Raw genomic sequence first — 21407 nt, 5'->3', positions numbered from 1 at the left:
CGTAAGATAGCAACGGATACACACTCGATAGTGAAAACAATAAAAAGAATATGCTGTTGTCATAGCTCTACTTATAACACAAGTACACATGAGAGAGTGTTTGCTAGTTTTATTAATACAGATAAACTTTATATTTTAAAGAATGTATAAAAAATTACTTTATTGTTGCTATTATAGCATTAATAGTAGTTTTCATCAATAGTAGTAGTAGTAGTAACGTGTTAGTTTTCACTTTCTTTTTTTCATTTGCTTCCATCTTAGAGTAACATCACATACTCCCTCCCTTAACTCCCCCACCCTAATTTTTCTGTCTTCCTGTCTAGAATTCAGACCCACTTAGAGATCAACTTGCTTGTTTTTGGCCCCCATCAAGCCGGAAGACAGTGGATGGTCTACCATCTAGAAAGGGTTGGGAGGGCCTTGCTAACACAATTTGTTTTTTGGCCATCCTCCGATGAAATTTTCTATGGAATACAAATGATTCTTACAAAAGTTTATTTTTTTACACTAATATATATATATATATATATATATATGGATTCTATGATATTTAATTGTTATGCTCATCTGAGCGTTGAGGGAGTTACCTGCCCTTTGTTTATTTGCGTTGCCCCCCTCCCCCTTTTTTGATATATTTTTGTTATTATTATTAATTTTTATTTATTAAATATTTTTTTATTGAACTATGTAGTAAATATTTTTTTACATGCATAAAAATTATCCATGAACATGTTTTTTGGGTATCACCCGTTGTCAGCATGGCTAAACTTTTAATAAAGATCAAACTTATAATTGCCCAATCGGCAGTTTGATATTATATATAACCAATTTGGGAATCTTAAGATGACTCCTAGTATGAATGTGGCATTATGGTGATTGAGAACTCTAGCTAAAATTTCAACAAAGGTATAGTGACAAGGATGATCATAACACCCCCCACCCTTCCCCCTTTTTTTTGATTGGCCTTGTACCTAATTTTGCTTTATCAACAGTTTTCTTGTCAAAATAAGATATATAAATCAAAGAAGTGTAACATCTGTTCTGTTAGAGGATGTGAGGTCCTTGACTAGAGCAATTTTTATTTTTGTATTAGTTCCACTTTTTGGAGAACTGGATATGTCCCTATATAATAAAAGACCTTGGGTATAACTTTACCCTCGTGGAATGGCAAGAAAATAGGGACTATTGAGAGACAACAATATGTTCTGGCTACTAGATTATCAGTGTCGATACATCTCCAAATCTGACCTCATTTAAATTTGTTCATCTTGTCAGAAATAGACCCATACAAGATCTCAAGTGTAGTCATAATTGCAACTTTTAGACTATTTTCCCTATCAAAGTTTGTTTTGCAAAACTCAATCATGTTCTGCAAAGTCAAAAACAACAATTTTCCTCTACAAAATGAACCAAACAAAACACTATGAATAAATATTTAAAGATATAAAGAACTTGAAACACAAAATCTTTTTCCAAAATAAGTGATTCTGTATTAACTGACCCAGAAAGGGTTGATATGCCATAAAATAAAACCAAACCAAACCAAACCCTGTCAGAGTTTGAAAGTTTAAATCTTCCTTATTACCTCATCAATAACTGGCAGTGTAAACAACAAGTATATGGAATTAGAAGCTGCTCTAACTCCTTTAACATTTTTTTTAGATTAAAAATATTTGGATTCCAACTCCTAGAATTCTTATGAGTTTGACCCTGACTTCTTACAACCTCCAACTTCACAATCCTAGTAACAAGTGTGAATATCAGATTTAATTCATAATCTGTCATGGACGATTTACAATCCTTCCAACTTCATTGATAAAAAATTGGGTATTGTGCATTTGTGTCAATTTTCCCTTCCAGATTAAACAAAATCTGATGTTAAATTCTCGTCAATCTGTTAAACATTAGCAGCCAATGAACAGTTTGATCAGTCAAGATCAAAGTGTAGTATCTGTTACTTTTTTTTTTTTTTCCAATACTCTGTCAATCTTATTTCTCCAAGATCATATTAAATTAACTGGCTTTCATTTAATTTTCTGTTTGTTAAGAATGTGCTTGCTGCAGGGGGTGATTAATGCTGATCAGTCTAAAAAATTGTCAAACACAATGAAGCAACAAAGAATAATGATAAACATAAAAATATATATCTGTGTTTGTTTGTATATATATATAATATCAAATGAAAGACGAGGAATGAAAGTTATTTATTATATCATCAGAACAATAAGGAAAAGTAAAAGGGAAAATTAAGAAAAACCTTTTAAGGCCATGGCATTTCAAAGCTAAATGCTTCTGGTCAGAAGAGGTGCACCACCACCGAGAACCGAAACCAAAACGTTTAGCTTATGATTTACTTTGATGTTAATGCCTGAGCTATGAAGACATGTTTGCTGCAAGACTAAAAATTAAAACATGAACCAACAACTATTACGTTATGCATGCATATTCGTAATGCCGTTGTTCGACCGTTACCTGGCAAATTCCATTTGTTTAAGTTTTTACACTTTTGCATCAGTTTTCTCCGACTAAGATCCAAATATAAAGTTTTGCATGGGTTTGAATACCCTATATATTAAGTTTCATGTCTGTCGACCAAAAACTGACAGAGGAGTTTGGCAGGCAAAATCTTTTAAACATATATGCGCATAATGTATACACATGCACATAAATATATAGAAAGAGGTTTATGTTTACTATAACCTTTTTATGCAAATATAAATCATATAGAATATCTGCATGAATATAATTACACGTAATAGTTAACTAAAGATGATCAGCCCATAAAAAAACTGAAAAAACTAATAGGGAATTAATTAAAATGAATGTTTAAAAGAATATAAAATTAGCTAGATCTTTTGTAGATGAATGCAATTCCACAACCCATATATAAGAAAGTTGTATTTTCTTTTTAAATAAATAGAAATAGGGTATTTAATATGAATATCAATACACACACACAAAAAAAATTTATCGGAGTATATATATATATATATATATATATATATATATATATATACACACGCACACATATTCACTGATGATGATCATAGATCGAAAGTGCTCGAGGAAAAATGGCCGATTCAGTTACACATTACACAATTTTCCACCAGAAAAAAAAAAGCTCGTCAAATTAGCAGAAAATTTAAGAAAAAAAAGAAAACTGTCATATTCAACCAAACATGCTTTAACAATGACTTTCTGTCTAAATATACACACATATATATAAACTATATTTCTTAATAAATAATTAGAATTATTTTTCTTTACCATTATATATATTCATACACCCATACACAAATTGTTATTGTAAAATTAAGTTGAGTTGTAATCCTGTAAATGATAGCACAAAGCCATAATGTGCAGAGGTGAACTCGGTTGTGATATGTAACTTTGAGTTCTGTATCTGCCTGTTTTTACTGTTAGTGTTATCTCATTTTTCTACACTGATAAAAAAGATAATTTCACTAATATAGCTTTTCCATTGTTATATTTTTTACAGTGTGTTAACATAGTTCTAAATGAAAATAACAATTTCAATAATAAAAAAAAATTTAATGTTACAATTATTTAAAAAAATAAAAACAATAGAAAGGGAAAAAAGAAAACAAGATTAAATTCTCAAATTTGAATTTGATTGTTATTGTTTATTTTTTTGTTTTTGAATACATTTTTATCAATCAAAAAATGTGCATCTGGTTTCATTTTATTTTGTGTATATCTGTTGAGATTGATAACGTTTTACATTTCTTCATTAAAAGTATTGTCTACGAAAAAGAAAAATCTTTTTTATTTAATAATTATTTTTTGTGTTATCTTTTGGTTTCGTTTGAGGATATAAGTTACCTTCATATTTTTATCTTGTCTATTTATAGTAATTAATCTAATTGAATAATAATAAAAAGAATTGAACACTTTTAAACAGTATATTTTTTGTCATCTTTCTTAATTCAATGAAAAAGGAAGTTTTCTTTATATTCTGTTATGCAAATTAAAGTGAAAATCAAAAGAAATATAGTGTCAATAAATGTTGACAAGATGGAAGTTACTTTTGTATAAACGAATGGCATCTCTTTTATCTCTGTTCTTTTTCTGTGTCTGTCGACAAATTCTCTGCAGCTTTGCTGCATCTTATCTTCTCTTGACAGTTGGTTGTGGTGTACCGCTGATTGACCTGCAGTCTACGACCAATGTAGAGGCTAATGAAGGTAAACTTGGTCGGGGAAAACAAAACAAAAACAAAACAAAAAATCCAGTGGAATAATCAGAGTTTCCGTTAACTTTTCCCTTTGCTACCATCCCTACCTGGGGTGGGAGATGATTTTTTTTTTGATACGCACACACAAATATACATAGTTTTTACTCTTATTATTTATAGTTAAATAAAAGCCACTGCTGCTTTTGTTAAGAAATGGCTTGAAATGATTAAATTCTATCCTTATTGTTATCATTAAGAAGGCAATGTTATAAATATCTTCTGTCTGAAATCTGTCTATTTCTTTTACTTTTGGGTCTTATTTTTTAAAAAGGAGAAAAAAATCAGTAGTTATTCAAAAAGAAAAATCAACTTTTGTGATTGCAAATTCTAATCGAGATAGTAAATTTATCACTGAATCTATAATCATAACATGGTCCCAAATCTTTGAATTATCTGCTAAAGGAAGCTCTGTGATTCTTTACTACTGGGAAAAGTGAGGGAAGAAATGAAAAAAAAAAAAAAAAAATTTTTGTGAACCGTTTCATCATAAACATCATCATTAATTTCATCATCATTATTATTACTAGGGCTGCACCGATTGATCAGCAGATGATCGGTTATCAGCTATTTTACCTATTATCATTCCATATTGTTTTACGTTTTAGCTGACGAATTTTAGGTACACAATATGCTTTGATAAAAAAATGTTACTAGCAAAAATATGCAGCAGTTGTGTGCAGATATCTAATTTATAGACAATATAGTCATTATACATTCTAAAAATATGCAAAGTGTTGCTATGCTAATAATATATCCATCTATTTCTTAAGATGATTATCTAAATTGCAACAAATAGAATCATTTCTTTCTCTGTTTGTCTGTCTCTCTCTCTCTCTCTCTCTCTCTCTCTATGAGAAAAATATGCTTATTCAATTCTATTTCATCCTTTATTCATACCAATTCTTTTATTTATAAAGATCGGTGTATGTTGACTATAACTATAGAGCATATACAAATAACTAACAAAAAGTCCATATTCCAAATTCCAAGATGTTGTTCATCTTAATGTGTATTTCTTTCAGAATGTTAAATTCTTGACAGCATCTGTTTCGTAGCGCAGGAAAAAAAAATCATTAACTTTTAAAAGGAAAGAAAAAAGGATTTGGGCATGATTACATAAATCCGAAAAATAGTTGCAATTGTGTCTTATGAGTTTTACGCCAGCTTTGAAATATTTTTTTTTTTATGAATTAAAAAAAATATCAAAGATGGTGTAAATATCATAAAACACAATTGCAACTATTTTTCGGATCTTTTTTTCTTTTCCTTTTAAAGTTCCTATTTACAATGCCTCCCCATGAGACAGACATCAGGGTCGTTTTTTAACATGGAGGAACAAAAAAAAAAAAAAAAATGTCAGTCGTGAAGGACTTCACCACCAGTGAGATAGAGAACAAGAAATTGAAGTGCAGCATCTGAAGACCAGGTACTACACTTTGATCTTGGCCTGAAGGCCAAGAAATCTCTTGTGGGATTAAGTTAATGAGTTCTTATTTTTCTGATGAGTCAGGGCAGAAAATATTAAATAATATTATAATAATTATATAACTGTTTCTGCACTATGAAACAGGTCCTTTCAAGAATTGAACATTTTAATATGCTGAAAGTAAGATGAACAACATCTTGGAATTTGGAATATAGGCTTTTTGTCATTTTTTTATATAGACTCATTAACATGTATTATTTATTAATAAACCCTGGTTGTTATATATATATACATGCTTTGTGAAAAATTATGCTTTTATGATTATTTTTCACTCTTGTATATACCGATCCTTCTTTAAATTAAAAGTTCTATGTTTGTTAAATATGACAGCAGAGCTTTTATATATATATATATATATATATATATATATATATATATATATATATATATATATATATAGTGAATAAATGACAAATTACATTGAGCTTCTTAAATAAGGATTGGTATATATTATAAGAAAATATATTTCTACAGAAATATATATATATATATATATAAAATTTACAGTTTTTTATGTTTAAATTTCATTCAGAAAAATGTAATTTTTAAAAACAAAAATTTATTATTTAAACTAAGAATACAATATTCAAAGTAATTTCCTTAATCCATGGATTTTCAATGTAGGCTCATCTCCTCAGAAGAAAGTCATAAGCAAAATATTAAATCTGGTTTGATATAATTTTGCTATTCAGCACATGTTCCTTAAAAAGATTTAATCTTTAATATATTTTCTATGTATGTCCTGAATAGCAAAATTCTATCAAACCAGATTTAATATTTTGCTAATGACTTTCCTCTGGGGAGATGAGCCTACATCGAAAATCCATGGATTAAGGAAATTATTTTGAATATTGTATTTTTTGATTGAATAATAAATTTTTGTTTAGAAAAATCATATTTTTCTGAATGAAATTTAAATATAGAAAACTGTAAAGTTTTAATTTGCTCTATCTAGTATATTGAGCAATTTTATTTGGCTGGGATTGTTTCATATAAAAATATTACCCTAAAAAAATATTTGGTAAAACTTGATACCACAAGATTCATTAATCTGTGATTTAATTCATCTCATTATTCTAATTATATATATATATATATATATATATATATATATATATATATATATATATACAGTGCCGGCAAAAAGAAAGTCTGCACTTGTAATTTTTTCAAAAACTGCAAATTTAAGCTAAATTTAATCTTTTGAAACAACCCATGCCTCATTTGATTCGCCTTTTATTCCTCTATAATTTTACCTGTTCATATTTGACTTTTAATTGAAATATTCTAGTGTTCATGTCAATTTAAAAAAAATAACTTGAGTTAAGTTGAGGAGGCAAAAGAAAGTCCCCAGCAACAAATTCGCTTAAAAACAGCTTAAATTGTTGCCCCTAAATCAGTTTAAAATATTCACCAACAGGCAAGAAAGCATCTCTAATCGTAATTGTTGTTAGTGTTTGTGATGCCCTAAATCTGGTCATACTAGAGTTAATTCTAACAGGGACGACAATGCTATCAAGATCTGCAGCCTAAGAAACAGATTTGAAATGGCTCCCCAAATCCAACAACAGTGCAATCTTGTTAAAAAGTGCTCTCTTTCTACTGTCAAGAACAAATTGAAGGAATTTAATTTGCGAGGATATGTTGCGAGACACAAGCCAATGATTTTTGTAAAGAACAGAAAGCGCTGTCTAGACTTCATAAGATGCAATGAAGATCATGACTCTTCATATTGGTCAAAAGTGCTTTTTAGCAATGAAAACAAGTTCAATAGGCTAGGCAGTGATGGCAGGCAGTACGTCCGTTGGAGGAAAGACGAAGAATTTAATCCTAGGTGCTCAGTTTCAACACTGCAAGGTGGTGGAGGTTCAGTTTTGGTGTGGGGCATTATTAGTATCAATGGTCCAGGGCCTATAGTTCGCTTGCAAGGTTGAATTAATTTGACTAAGTATATTAATATGCTGACTGAGCATTTTCTTCCCTACTTTGGTCAGAATTTGGATGATAAGCCCATCTTCATGCAGGATAATACTCCCATTCACACAGCTGGCAATGTCAAGAGGTTTCTGAAAGAGCATGATATTCCGTGTTTGGATTGGCCTGCACAATCTCCAGACCTCAATCCTATCGAAAACGTATGGCATTACATCAAGCAACAGCTACGCAATGATAAAATTCCAAATTTGGAAGAAGTTTGGACAAAACTTAAAGAAAAGTGGGATGCCCTTTCTCTGGAGTATTGCTGCAGTCTAATTCAAGGAATTTCCAAAAGATTGCAATCTGTCAAGTTGCAGAAGGGCTATGCTACTAAATATTAACTAGTTCATTGCGTTCCTGTTGTATTTGTGTTGCATTAATGTCCTAAAGTTACATTTAAATAACAATTTTTCATTGTGCGGACTTTCTTTTTGCCTCCTCAAGTTGAAATTATTTTTTAAAATTGACATGAACACTAGAATATTTCAATTAAAAGTCAAATATGAACAGGTAAAATTATAGAGGAATAAAAGGCAAATCAAATGAGGTATAGGTTGTTTAAACAGTTACATTAAATTTAGCTTAAATTTGCAGTTTTTGAATAAATTACAAATGCGGACTTTCTTTTTGCTGTCTGTGTATATATACAGTAACCATAATACATGCTAAGTCTGTTAAAAAAATATATATATATGATGAGTTAAGGGCATAATAGATTCACTAATTGATATAATTATTAAGCAATTGATTTTGCGCTACGAAACAGACACTGTCAAGAACTGTAAAGATCAATTGATGTAAAGGAATAAAACATCAACATCATGTATTTTGGAATATAACTTTTTGTCATTTACTCTCTCTCTCTCTCTCTCTCTCTCTCTCTCTCTCTCTCTCTCTAAGGAACTCTCTCTAAGGAACTCTCTCTCTCTCTCTCTCTCTCTCTCTCTCTCTCTATATATATATATATATATATATATATATATATATATATATATATATATAGGAAAGTCTAAGTAAATAGTAACAATAGTGTTAATATTAAAATAAGACTATTTAATTTTTTAAATGGAAAATTATTTGAGAATATGATGTTACGTCTTTTATGTTACATCAGTTGACGCATCCTGAAAGACGACGGAAATGATGAGATGATGTTTTAGTTATGGGCACACCAAATCTCAATTATAATAAAAATTCTCAATTTTTTAAATGTTGCTTTTTATTTAATATTTTTTTTTTTAATTATAGTTTAATTTAAAGTAATGCTATATTTCAAATGTCTTGTGTTTTTTTTTTTTTTAATGTGGAATTTCCATTTCTCTGATTATTCCTAATGAAGAATGCAGGGTGTTGAAATAGTGAATTAAAGATATAATAATAAAAAAAAGTTATAAGAAGACATCGTTTTCTGCTTCAAACCTCATCCATCAGTATCAAAATACATCTTTAGAACCATTGCATGAAATACCAAACTTGCACACACACACACACACACATGCACGCTCACACACATAAGTAAATAATCAGCAACAGATTAATCGGTCAATTCACATATTGGTGCATCCCTAGTAATTACATTATTTACTATAATTTTCCATCTCATTTCTAAAACTTTCCACTGCTTTTTAGTTTTGTGTCTACTTAAAGTGGAAGGCTGTAAATTATTGAACAATTATTGCTCGCTTTTTAATCGGATCCATTGTCATCTGCGTAAAAGTTTTTATTTGCTTGTATATGTCATCTAATAATGCCTGTTTCTTGGGTTGCTATATATATATATATATATATATATATATATATATATATATATATATATATACTTACTGTTTATCACCTTCCCCGTAATTCCTTTTTTTACAGCATTTTTGTTTGTTTCCATTGCTTGGCTTGCTGGTAAATTTGCTCTCTGTCTGTCTGTCTCTCTCTCTAATCCAATGGCTTTAAATCAAGCAATTGAATTTCTTTTACATATGCCTATTGAATAGCTTTTTTTGTCCATTTCTATGTCAATATGTATCTGCGTGTGTATGTGTGTATATATTTAAAAATATTGCATGCATTTTTCTTAAATATAAACATTTGTTAAAAATATATGCTTTTCAATAATAAAAATTTATTCAAAAACAAATAACTTTTACTTTTTCTATGGTGGGATTTCTATATCACAGAAATTGTGCATTTGTTTTGTGTGCTGTGTATAAGATGTGCTTTTTGAAAAAATATCTTTGAAAACTTTTATTGGTTTATGTGTTATGAAGCATTGAGCTACTAATGGTTAAAGAGAATAGGAACCATATGCAGTCAATGACAAAATTATTCATACACCCATGAATATATATATATATATATATATATATATATATATATATATATATAGAGAGAGAGAGAGAGAGAAATAAAAAGAAACAAACCGAGTTATGTGTTCATCAACGTTTCCTCTTTATTTTGAAACTTCCTCTGGAAGGAAATAAATGTTGGAAATAGATGAAATGTTGATGAACACATAACTTGGTTTGTTCCTTTTTTATTTCTCTATTTTGTCAGAATACTATTTCCATTATTCTCATCATGTGTGTAATATATATATAGAGAGAGCATCTCGAAATGATCTGACACATTTGTAGATTAAAAAAAAAAAAATTAAATGACAATTAAAGAAAATATTTTTTTTATTTTTTAAATGTATGTAGAATGTCATTTTTATTTTAATTAGGGCAAAATTCATTTATATCTGTATTTATGCATTTTTTTACACATATTTCACATTTGGAACCCACACTTTTTCAAAGTTGACAATGGTACAGTGGCAGTTACTTCTAAACAATATTGTTTCATGCTGAACAATTTTCTGAGAGCCAAACTGAATGAACTTGAGTATAGAAATAATGTATGGTTTCAACAGGACGGTGCAACATCGCATACTTCTAGACGTGCAATAGGAATTCTAAAAGAAATGTTCCTAAATCATTTGATTTCTTTGCATGGTGATATTGGTTGGCCCACAAGATTGTGTGATCTTAACCTCTGCGATTTTTTTGGCTTGTAGGGATATTTGAAATCAAAAGTAATCAGCCACTGCCCTGGGTCTTTTGAAGAATTAAAACAGGTTGTTCGTTCTGAAATTGCTGCTATTCCACCCAAAATGATCTATCAAGTTATTGAAAACTTTTGTGAACATCTATAATCATGTGTTAGCAATGATGGGAAACATTTCGCTGATTTAATATTTAAGACTATGTGAAATAAAATGGCATTCTATGTATATATAAAAGATAAAATTTCTTTATTTAATTGTCATTTAAATTTTTTTTTTTTAATTTTTTTTAGCCAACAAATGTGTCAGATCATTTTGGGACACCCTATGTATTAACTGCTTTCTTAATATTTAATGCTTGTATGATACCAGACATTTATATGTTATTTAGTAGAAAAAAATATATAAAATTCAATTTGGAGGTGGGTAGGCTAAATTTACTAAGTATAAGAAAAACAAACGAGCAAAAAAGACAATATTATTGGTACAGCATGAATAAAATTGAAAAACAATTGAACATTTTCACAGTTTTGATGACTAATAACATAGTCTCTCGTTTTTATAACTTACTGCAATCATGGTCAAAAGTTTTTTGATAAGATTTGGACAATCCTTTTCTGAAATTCGTTATTACATTATTTCAGTGGTTACATATCCTAATTCCTGCAGGTTTTTTGGCGACTAATGATTTATTCCAACTTTCAATTTGTGCCATAAATTTTTCAATAGAATTCAAATCTGGACCCATTGAAGGACATAGAACTGTAATCTTCTTTTTCTATAGAAGTCACTGATTTAAATGTATATTTGGGATCCTTTTTTTACTGGAAAGTAAATCTCAACCAGGATCAAGATCTTGTGCCGATAATTGTAGATTAATCTTCAGAATTCATTATTCCTCTTACTGTAATTATGTCTTTTTGTTTCATTTTACTTCACTGTAAGTTCTCAGAATTTTGTGGACTAACACTTGATCTCGATATAAGACACATAGATATTCGAATGTTCAATTAAAATTCACCTTTATCTCTTAAACATCGAGAAATTGAGAACATAATTTTCCTCTCCCCAATAGACCATTTTAAAATGTTATAGTATATCTTTCTTTTTGGTCTATTAACCTTACTGGATTCTAGGACAAGAATTCATTAAAGTGGAGGAGTATCCAACTTCATGCTGTTACGTAATCACTTGGAGAAAGATCACCATTCCTCATAAAAGTCAGTGTGAGTTAATCATACCAAGGATATCTTATTTGGGCCACGAATACTATGTGATTTTGAATATTTAGTCAGGGTTTACTTGTAGCAAAAAGTATCCTCATGCCAGGTTGTCTTGACAGACCCCCGTACAGAGAGACATTAGACACTCAAACAGAGTGCCTAGTAGGCATTCAAGTTTCATAATGTGTTCTTCAATGCATTGAGAAATATGCTATTCAAAAAGGCAGAACATCTGTTACAGAATCATTCCAGATGTTCCCTACACGTGAGAGATACTTCAGTTCTTGATGTCAGTTTGGATTTCTTTCTATGCCTGGCAAATTCTCGTCCTGACAAACTGTTTAAACTTTTTTATAATGGATTGTACCTTATATCTAGAGATAGCTAATCAGTTTGAAAGAGTTCTATAACTATCTCTCAACATTACTGATTCTCTGTCTCAAATAAATGCTAAGTTCCTTTGTCTGTCCCATCATGTTGTTAATGTAAGAATAACAATGGTGAATGCACCATATTATCTTCTTTGCTCGATTTATCACAAATATTGGATGCAATAGTTTAGATGACTTCTCTGATAAAATAATTTTCTAAATTACTTACACGGATTAATCAATTTAAAACGATTTTTTCTATTGTATGAATAATTTTGTCTTTAATTTTACATAATTCACTTATCTAATTTATTGTATTTAAGCTAGTGTTTTATAAATATAATTTTATATTCCTTTTTTTGAGTTCATTAACTTAAAATAAAACTTTAATCATATGGCCAGTGGATATTGAGGAATGGATAAAAGAATTTTAAATTGATGCGTGTACAGATGATTTTGATATATAAAAGGTGAAACTAATGTAATTTTGTGTATTTTTGTTTTTTGTTTTCTGTAAAAGTTGGATATATTTGTGAAATAAGAATGTGTTTTCCCTGAACTTCTATTTGTGACCCTTTGTAAAATGATACAGCACTTTCTGTAGGAAATCTTAAGTGAAAGCGCTCAATGCATAGCAGAGCATAAATTATATAAACAATTTTGTTAAATTCCAAAGTCTAAGATTTTATTCATCTTATCAATCATTTTTTCAAAACAAAAACTTTATATATGCTCTGTTGTTATGTCTTAACATCGAGCTTCTGATTTAAAAAAAAAGATTGATATCCATAAAGAATGGAAAATATGTGCAAAAGCGTACCTTTTTACAAACATATCTATTCCATCACTGATATTAGGAATGCTTTCCTATAAATATAACAATGCAAATATATTTATCAATTTGTATACCACAAATGTTCGACTAAACAAAGTAGTGATAGAAAGTATTGAAACAGTTAACTCATGATCAATTGCATTTTACAGTATGCTGAGAAAATATTTGATGATGACGGTACCATAAAATAGCAGGTTGTAGCTATAAAAGTTTATATCAATATCTATACTTTTTATAAAATCAATGTAATTGTAATCAAACTTTATTATCTCCCTTGCTTACTAGAACTCTCCTTGCAATGCAAAGCCCTTACTTTTTTTTCATACTATGTAACAAGAGACTGGAATGTTTGATATTTATCTGTCATAATTTTGGAGTTTTATCGGTGGTTTTCCAGAATTTTCCCTATATTGAAAAGCAAAAATACAGAAAAATCTTTATGGTGTACATGCTCATAATGGAACGAAAAGATTATACTCCAAAAGCATGTAAATTGATCAAGTAGTTTTATTTTTAAATAAGAAAATAATTTTTAGGCAATTAATTGAAAATTGTACGTGTTACTAGGCTGATCTTGCAAGTTTTAATTATCTGCCCGTGTTTATTCAACACATTGGTGCAAGATAGCCCCTTTTTGCGTACTCATAAAATTTGATTTCTTTGTTAAAATGAGAACTACCTGATCAAATTATGTGACTTTTGGATAATTACATATCTGTGCCTTCAGATTTAAAAAAAAAAAAATTGTTTTTTTAATAAAGAGAAAATTCTAGACAAGACCTATTTCATCATACTGAAAAAAAAGTTCAAATTGTTTAAAGCAGTTATGAATAATTTGTTAGTTAATGTACTACTTGTTAGTTTTTATTCATTCAGTTATTTTAAAAATTGCCAAATTTAAATTTCTTGATAAGATTTAGCATTTGGTGACCTCTTAGTTACCTTGATTAATTCTAATTCTAGGAATCTTTTCTGATTTCACTGTTGTTTGAAAGTCTATATTGACAAAACAATTATGGACGTATAGAGGGTTAAAGCAATACAATGCATTTGGAGAAATAGTTAAATATACAGTCACTGGTAAAGAAAAAAAAAAAAAAGAAGCAATTTTTTAAGGGACAAGATTAATATTGGACAATTTAAATTTATTATCAGCAGTGAGTCTAAAATGTGTAAGATCTCAGGCAGACTGTGTCAAGCATTTCTTAGGTTTGGCATGGTGCTAATGTTCCAACTTCGGTTTTTCCAAAAAAACATGTGAAAATGGTATATTTTCTGAGCTTTCGATTAGCAGAAATAAAATTTGTGTATTAAGATTTTTATCTAATCAACAGCTAATGAAATGCTGCCTCTATATTATAATAACGAAAAAAATATTGGAATTCAAATAATACAAATGGTACCTACGTAATTACCAAGTTGCAAAAATTACAGAAAACAATAAGGTAGAAAATTAATTATTCATGACAAAAGACAGTTGTAAAATCTAGTGATTTTGGTTTCAAAATCTATCGATTTGAATTGAAGAGTTAACAGGGGAGGTAATTAAGTTTTCCATTTCTCACAAATTATAAAAAAATTAAAAATTCAAACAGTTAAAGTTATTTTTTAAAAATTCACAAATTATGTTTTATATTTGTTTTCTGAATTTATTCTGTCTGCTATACATTGTGTTTCAACTGAATTACTTCCCCCTTTGTTACGTTACATGACCCAATATGCCTGACCTAGCAAACTTGTGCAAACTGTTTTTAACTCTTATTGGAACTATAAAATATGTATTATAAACGGTTGAAGCCAAAACAATGCATTATTACAAAATAAACAGACATTTATTTTGTTTGAAATTTATATTGAAATTCATGAATATATTTCAAAGCTTCATCTTCAGTATGTCTTTCTTTCTTTTTTTCCAAATATATTTATGAATTTCAATATAAATTTCAAACAAAATAAATGTCCGTTTATTTTGTAATAATGCATTGTTTTGGCTTTAAACGTATATAATACATATTTTATTTTATTCAAACTAAACCAGTGCTTCTCAGGAACAAAAATCTTGACGTAAATCCCGCGTGACTAACGCACCGTTCCGAGATTTAAAAAACTACCGTAAAAACAACAAACAGACTCCTACTTTCTGGTTCTCTGCTCCAACAACAACATGGAAAAAAAAAAGAAAAAAAGAAAGACATACTAAAAATGAAGCTTTACTTAGAAATATATTTATGGATTTCAATATAAATTTCAAACAAAATAAATGTCCGTTTATTTTTTAATAATGCGTTGTTTTGGCTTTAAACATATATAATATGCATTTCATTTTATTCAAACTCAACCAGCGCTTCTAAGGAACAAAAATCTTAATATCTTATTGGAACTGTTTTTCATGAAAAATTATTTTTCTACCTTATCGTTTTCCATAATTTGTTGATATATTATTATTTGCGACATGTGAATTATGTAGGTACCATTCAATATTTTTTCGTTTTATAATATAAAAGCACCCAAAAAATATTTGTTTGCTGCTACAATGTCCATAGTAAAGCACTTTTTATTACTGAAGAAGAACCGACATGGGCCTCTCTTTGGTTTAAAAAAATGTGTGATTAGAGAGCCTGGAGACTTAACCCCAACATTGAAAGAAGAGACTATACAGCAGTTCAATTATTTAACGAGAACTACTACAGGCTAAATAATCTATTCATTATAGATATCAGATCAAAGTAGAGTGGCATACAGTGTAGATATAGTTTCCTTATAGATGTCAAGCTAAACTAACAGAGTATGTTCTTTTATTCTTTTCTACTTAGCCAGAATTCTGATATAATTTCTATTCATTGTATTGATTTATAGAACTAAATATAGATATTGATATAAAGTAAGAGGTTTACAGTAAAATCTCTGTTTATTTTATGCTTCTTTCTTTGAAGGTTTTGTCTTGTTTTTGGCGCTTTAGAGGTTTTTATATAAAAGGTATCTCTCCTTGCAAGAAGAGTTTTAGGAAGCAAGGGAGATAATAAAAAAAAAAAAACCCTCCCAAAACTCCTGTCATCTTGAGCTATTAAATAAGGTTTGGGTATAATTCAAAGTTGTACTTATATAAGTATTGCCTTTATGTAATTGCATTTATTATGCATATAAGTTTGGCTATTTTATAAATATGGGGGTTTACTGTAAAAGTTCAGTTTCATGATAAAAATATATTCAATAGTGTGGATATCTATCATTTAGATACTTTTAACTTAAATGAATTGAATCTTTGTACAACTTTGTGGACAATATGTTTGTTTACATTAATATGTCACATATCAAAGTGTTTGGTGGTGATAATATGGTTAACATTTAATTAAGTAAACAATGGAATATATTTCTGACAATAAATAATGTATAATGCTGCTGTTTTATGGATGTTTTTGTTTAGTTGATACCATTAAATGTTTCTAGTGTATATATGGGGCCGGGAACATCCTAAAACCAGTGTAAGATTGCCTGCTCGTCTCTCAGACGAACCGTTAAGTGCAAGTCAAATTTGTACAGATAACTGATGTTAACATAATATCAGAGATATCTGCTCTTGATCTTGGTTGTGAGGGAGAAAAAGGAATTAACTGCACACCTGTGGAACTCTGTTCCGTTTTCCTGCTTTCCAACTGACTACAAGATGGTTGTCTTCAAGTCCAGTATGAACAAATTCTTGATGAGCCATCCCCTTAATTAATCCAATTTACCAAATTTCCACTATTAAAGATGACTACAACATGTTCTCCTTGACCACTGTACACTCATTAACCCTTATCCTCCAGTGGCCTCTGATCCTTGATAAGTGATAACTCCTTTGTAAAAAAAAAAAAAAAAATAATAAGAGACATAAATAAAAGCAAAAATATGTTATAAGTCTCTATCAATTATGGACGTTCTATACTCAATGTTTTTGTTATAATAAGGTGTCAGAAGTGGGATGGTGGTGATATAGAACCATTCTTTAGGCACACTATTTGATATCTCATACTGTGCCAAAAATGGGATCGTGTTCAACCCAGATGAATTTTATTTTGTAAAAGATAAAATAGTTATTACTTTTCTGAATTTTTTGAGATAAGGATTGATTATTCATGTTATTTGGATTCTCTGGACTGTTCTGATCTTGAGTATTATTTTCAGATTTTGGTGGATGTGTAACCTCTGACCTTCAGGTGTATCATGTTGAACTCTAGACTCTTTCTTTCGAACTCGGAAATCCAATCCTCAGTGCGGGTAACACTCAAACTACAATCGCAAATTACCTATGGAATGAGAGCATGCTACTGCTGTGGATTAAATAAAATGGTCTGTTCAAAATTTTCTGCAGATTCTCAAGTTTGACAGAAAGATTCCTGAGTTCAACAAGATACACCTGAAGGAGGTTGGAGAGTACATCAACTGAAATCTGAAAATAACTCTTAAGATGAGAATAGTATTTCGAAGAATCCAAATAATATAAAAATAGTTACTGTCGTAAAACTTATTCACTTGTTAACTTAATTAGATGTTTTATTTTGTTTTTTTGCATAGATCTTGAGATATTATTTAATTATATAAACAAGCAAATGTTAAATAATATATTTGAGTATTAGATTTTGTCATACCAAAGGTTTCCTTATCCAGAAAGGCAATTTTTCAATAACTCCTCTTGGAATTATTGCTTTGATATCAATAATTTCAAGGTGGATTAGTGATTCATGAAAAAATTGCTTTTTTGGGCAAAGAAACCTTTGGCATGACAAAATTCAGTGTATAAATACCTTATTTAATCAACTATATTTGATTCTTACACTAGTAATTGAGGAAATTTCTATTTATAATGCTTTCATTTACATGGCAATTTTGCATGTGATCAAACCCGTTTGTTTTTGTCCCGCTGATGTGTGCATGTGAAATGTTTATCGGAAACTTTTTTTCCTGCTTGGCTAATTTTGTAACTGTAGCTTTATTCATATATTGTCTATTATAATTACACCTCTCTGAAAAAAAAAAAAAAACTAATAAAGAAAATGTATTTTTAAATGATGTTTATTGCTTTATAATATTGTACATTGTGAAGAAAGTGTTAATTTGTTTTTTAAAAGAAATTTGGTTATTGTCCAAAATTGTTTTATATTTAAACAAAAATAAAGAAATATCTTTATGATGTACATACCTGTTATGAAACGAAAATATCATCTTCCAAAAATCACATAAATTGATCAATTGTTTTTATTTTTAAATAAGAAAATCAAATTTTATGAGTAACTGAAGAGTAGCAGTCTTGTCCATCATTTTGAAAATGGCCGAATGAAAAAAAACAAAAGCAGATAACTCAACATAATTCAAGATTGTAAAATGTAATGCCTACGAATTCCCATGAATCACTTAGAAATGATTTTCTCTATAAAAATAAAGCTACTTGATCAATTTATGTGATTTTTGGAATATGATATTTTTGTTTCATCACTGATACATCATCATACAGATTTTTCTTTATTTTTGTTTGTAATATGGGGGAATTTTGAACAAGAATCAGAAATTCATTTTGAAATAATTTCTTCAGAATCTCTCACTTTCAATCTTTACCAAGCTAAATTTGCAGCAAAAAGAAATTTTTGAGAGTTTAGTAAATTTTTTATGAAAATTCAAAGACCTAGTCTTCTACTATATCTAGGGTTAACATTTCTATGTCAAATTAAAATCTAAAAAGTAATAATTGAATATTTTAAGTTAAATATTGTATTCAGTGTTCTTTTTTTTTTATTTACTATTCTTCAGTCTTTTAGTTTTCGATAAGACATGGATACACTTTTTGTTTCTTTTTCTTTTTCAAAACTAAAAATGTTATTCCAGTTCAACAGTGCTTTATATATAGACATGTTTGATAATGTTTCTTGTTGTTCAAAGGAGTTACAAAATATGCTTTTAAAATAACCATTAATCATTTTTAAATTTCAAAAGTTCAGCAACACTTTTGTATTTATATTTTCTTCGAAAAAAGAATAAAGGAAGAATTTGGCTTGGTTGATGGTATATTATCTAAATTTCCTTTTATACTGTGAAAAGAAATGAATGCAAGATCTGTTAGTATGGAAAGTTGAAACAGTAAAACGAACAAAACTATACAATGGAATTATGTGATTATTGCATTTTACTAATGTTTTGCTGTATTTGTACATATGCAAACGACATATATAATGTATGCTATTTCATATATCCACATAAAATGTTATAAGGAGATATAATATTATACTATGTATCGATTTTCAGTATTTACTTCAACAGTGATAAATATGTGAGTAGAACTAGGTAGTATGTTCTGAATATATATATATATATATATATATATATATATATATATATATATATATATATATATATGGCAATTTAGCTATACAGAATTTTCTGTTTTATTTTAGCCTGACGAGTCCTCATGAGAATGAAACAGAAAATTCTGTGTAGCTTAATTGCCATATATATTTTCATAATTTACTATATTAGCTGTAACAACTCGGCATTGCCTGATGATTTTTTTTGTTATTGTTATTTTCATTTGTATTTCACTTTCCTTTTAAAACTATGCTATATATATATATTTTTCTTTTTTTTTACCAAATTATTATTTTTTAAATAGAATTTAAAGAAGTAAATTTAATTATTAAGATATTGATCATGGTTTAGATGCACAAATGAATCATAATACTTGACCTTTGTTCTTAAAATTTTACATTACTTTCAATGTGTCAATTTAATGGCCTCAAAATCACTTTCAAATGTTAACGGTTATAAAATAAACAATTTTCTCCAATTTTTTTAAGAAAAAAAAAATGTCTGTCATGTGATTTCTACACTATCATGTGTAACTGGAAAGTGATTTTGAAGTCTTTAAACTATCACTATAAAAGTCATTTTTGGCTTGAAATAAAATTAAAAATCCTAAAGTCAAGTATTTGGTTCATTTGTGTTCCTATATTGAAGTATAACAATATTTTTCTACTCACCACTATTTTATTAATAAATTAAAATAAAGTATTGAAATTATTATGAGAAAAGCATAAGGATGGTTTAATTAATCATTATTTTATTAAAGCATAGATTTAAAATTCAATTTGAAGCAAAGAAATCTAATTCAATATAAAGATGAAAAGTGATTTTAATATAAAAAAGATAATTAATTTGAAATATTCAATTAATTTGTAATGTAATTAATTTGAAATATTCAAAACAATCATAAATAAAAATAATTTTGACAGGAGATAGGTGTAAATATTTTAAAATCTTGAAGTAATCCCTTTTTGTTGATATAAAAATATTGCTTTTAAAAAATGAAAATTTGTTTTGCATTCAACTGAGATTGAATCATTATATCACTTCTGTACTGTAAAATTTATTTTTGCCTGTTTGAATAATGGAGCAATAATTCTAATACTTTGATATTTCATATTTTCCCGTTTGTTGACATGCAATATCTGCTTTGAAAAACTTAAAACATCTAATTAATTTATTTTCTTAAATAGTGAATGAAATTAAATATTTTATTGAAATATATATGTGCAACGTTGAGATTTTAATGCATAATCTGATACCTCTTTGTAAAGAAAAAAATGTACTATAATATGAGGTTGTGTTACACATAAGGATATACTTATACTTTATTCTAGTTGAATTATACTAAAGTCATATTATACAAAAAAAAAGGTACTCTTTAATTTGCTTGTGTCTTACAATTTTAATGGTTTTTGTTTCAATGAGAATAAATATTTTTTATATCGTCTGATATTTTGAACTCATGTGCAAATTATTTTTGAAAACCTAAATATAGTTAAAGCCAAAAAATCTTACCATTCCAATTTTCCTTGTGTGCAGCTACCGGTGGTAAAACAACAGTGTACAATGTCGAACAGGATGGTGATCCAAATGCTGACGTTAATCCTGAAACAGAAGAGACGGAGATTCAGTATTTGATTAAATGGAAAAACTGGGCTCACATCCACAACACATGGGAGGTTGAAGCTTCACTTAAAGAACAAAAAGTGAATGGTTTGAAGAAATTGGAAAACTATAAACGGAAAGAGGAAGAAATAGCAGAATGGTGAGTATTTTTTTATACACTATGCGATGATGGGGTGGGGGTGTACTTATTTCAATAAAAAACAAGGTTAATATTACTTCTCTGTTGCATCAATAATTACAGAGCTTTTTCAATTAAAAGTTAAAAAT

The 21407-nt window shown here is 28.6% G+C and overlaps 1 protein-coding gene across 5 annotated transcripts in view; it reads left to right on the top strand.

Annotated features, from left to right (window-relative positions):
- Nucleotides 1–21407, top strand: part of LOC145276932 (ATP-dependent chromatin remodeler CHD1-like) — a 124038-nt gene that overhangs the window by 36756 nt on the left and 65875 nt on the right. For 3 of the 5 annotated variants that reach the window (XM_080128409.1, XM_080128408.1, XM_080128412.1), the window contains 2 exons: nt 4146–4205; nt 21054–21279. In XM_080128409.1, the coding sequence (XP_079984535.1) occupies nt 4146–4205; nt 21054–21279 (286 nt within the window). The remainder of the gene's footprint in view (nt 1–4145; nt 4206–21053; nt 21280–21407) is intronic. The other 2 variants (XM_080128411.1, XM_080128410.1) reach the window with 1 other exon arrangement.

The sequence above is a fragment of the Euprymna scolopes genome, chromosome 5 (genome assembly GCF_053919585.1).
Source record: "Euprymna scolopes isolate OS-2025 chromosome 5, ASM5391958v1, whole genome shotgun sequence".
Lineage (NCBI taxonomy): Eukaryota > Metazoa > Mollusca > Cephalopoda > Sepiida > Sepiolidae > Euprymna > Euprymna scolopes.
The sequence above is the reverse complement of the archived record's forward strand: the minus strand, read 5'-3'. Positions and strand labels throughout refer to the sequence as shown.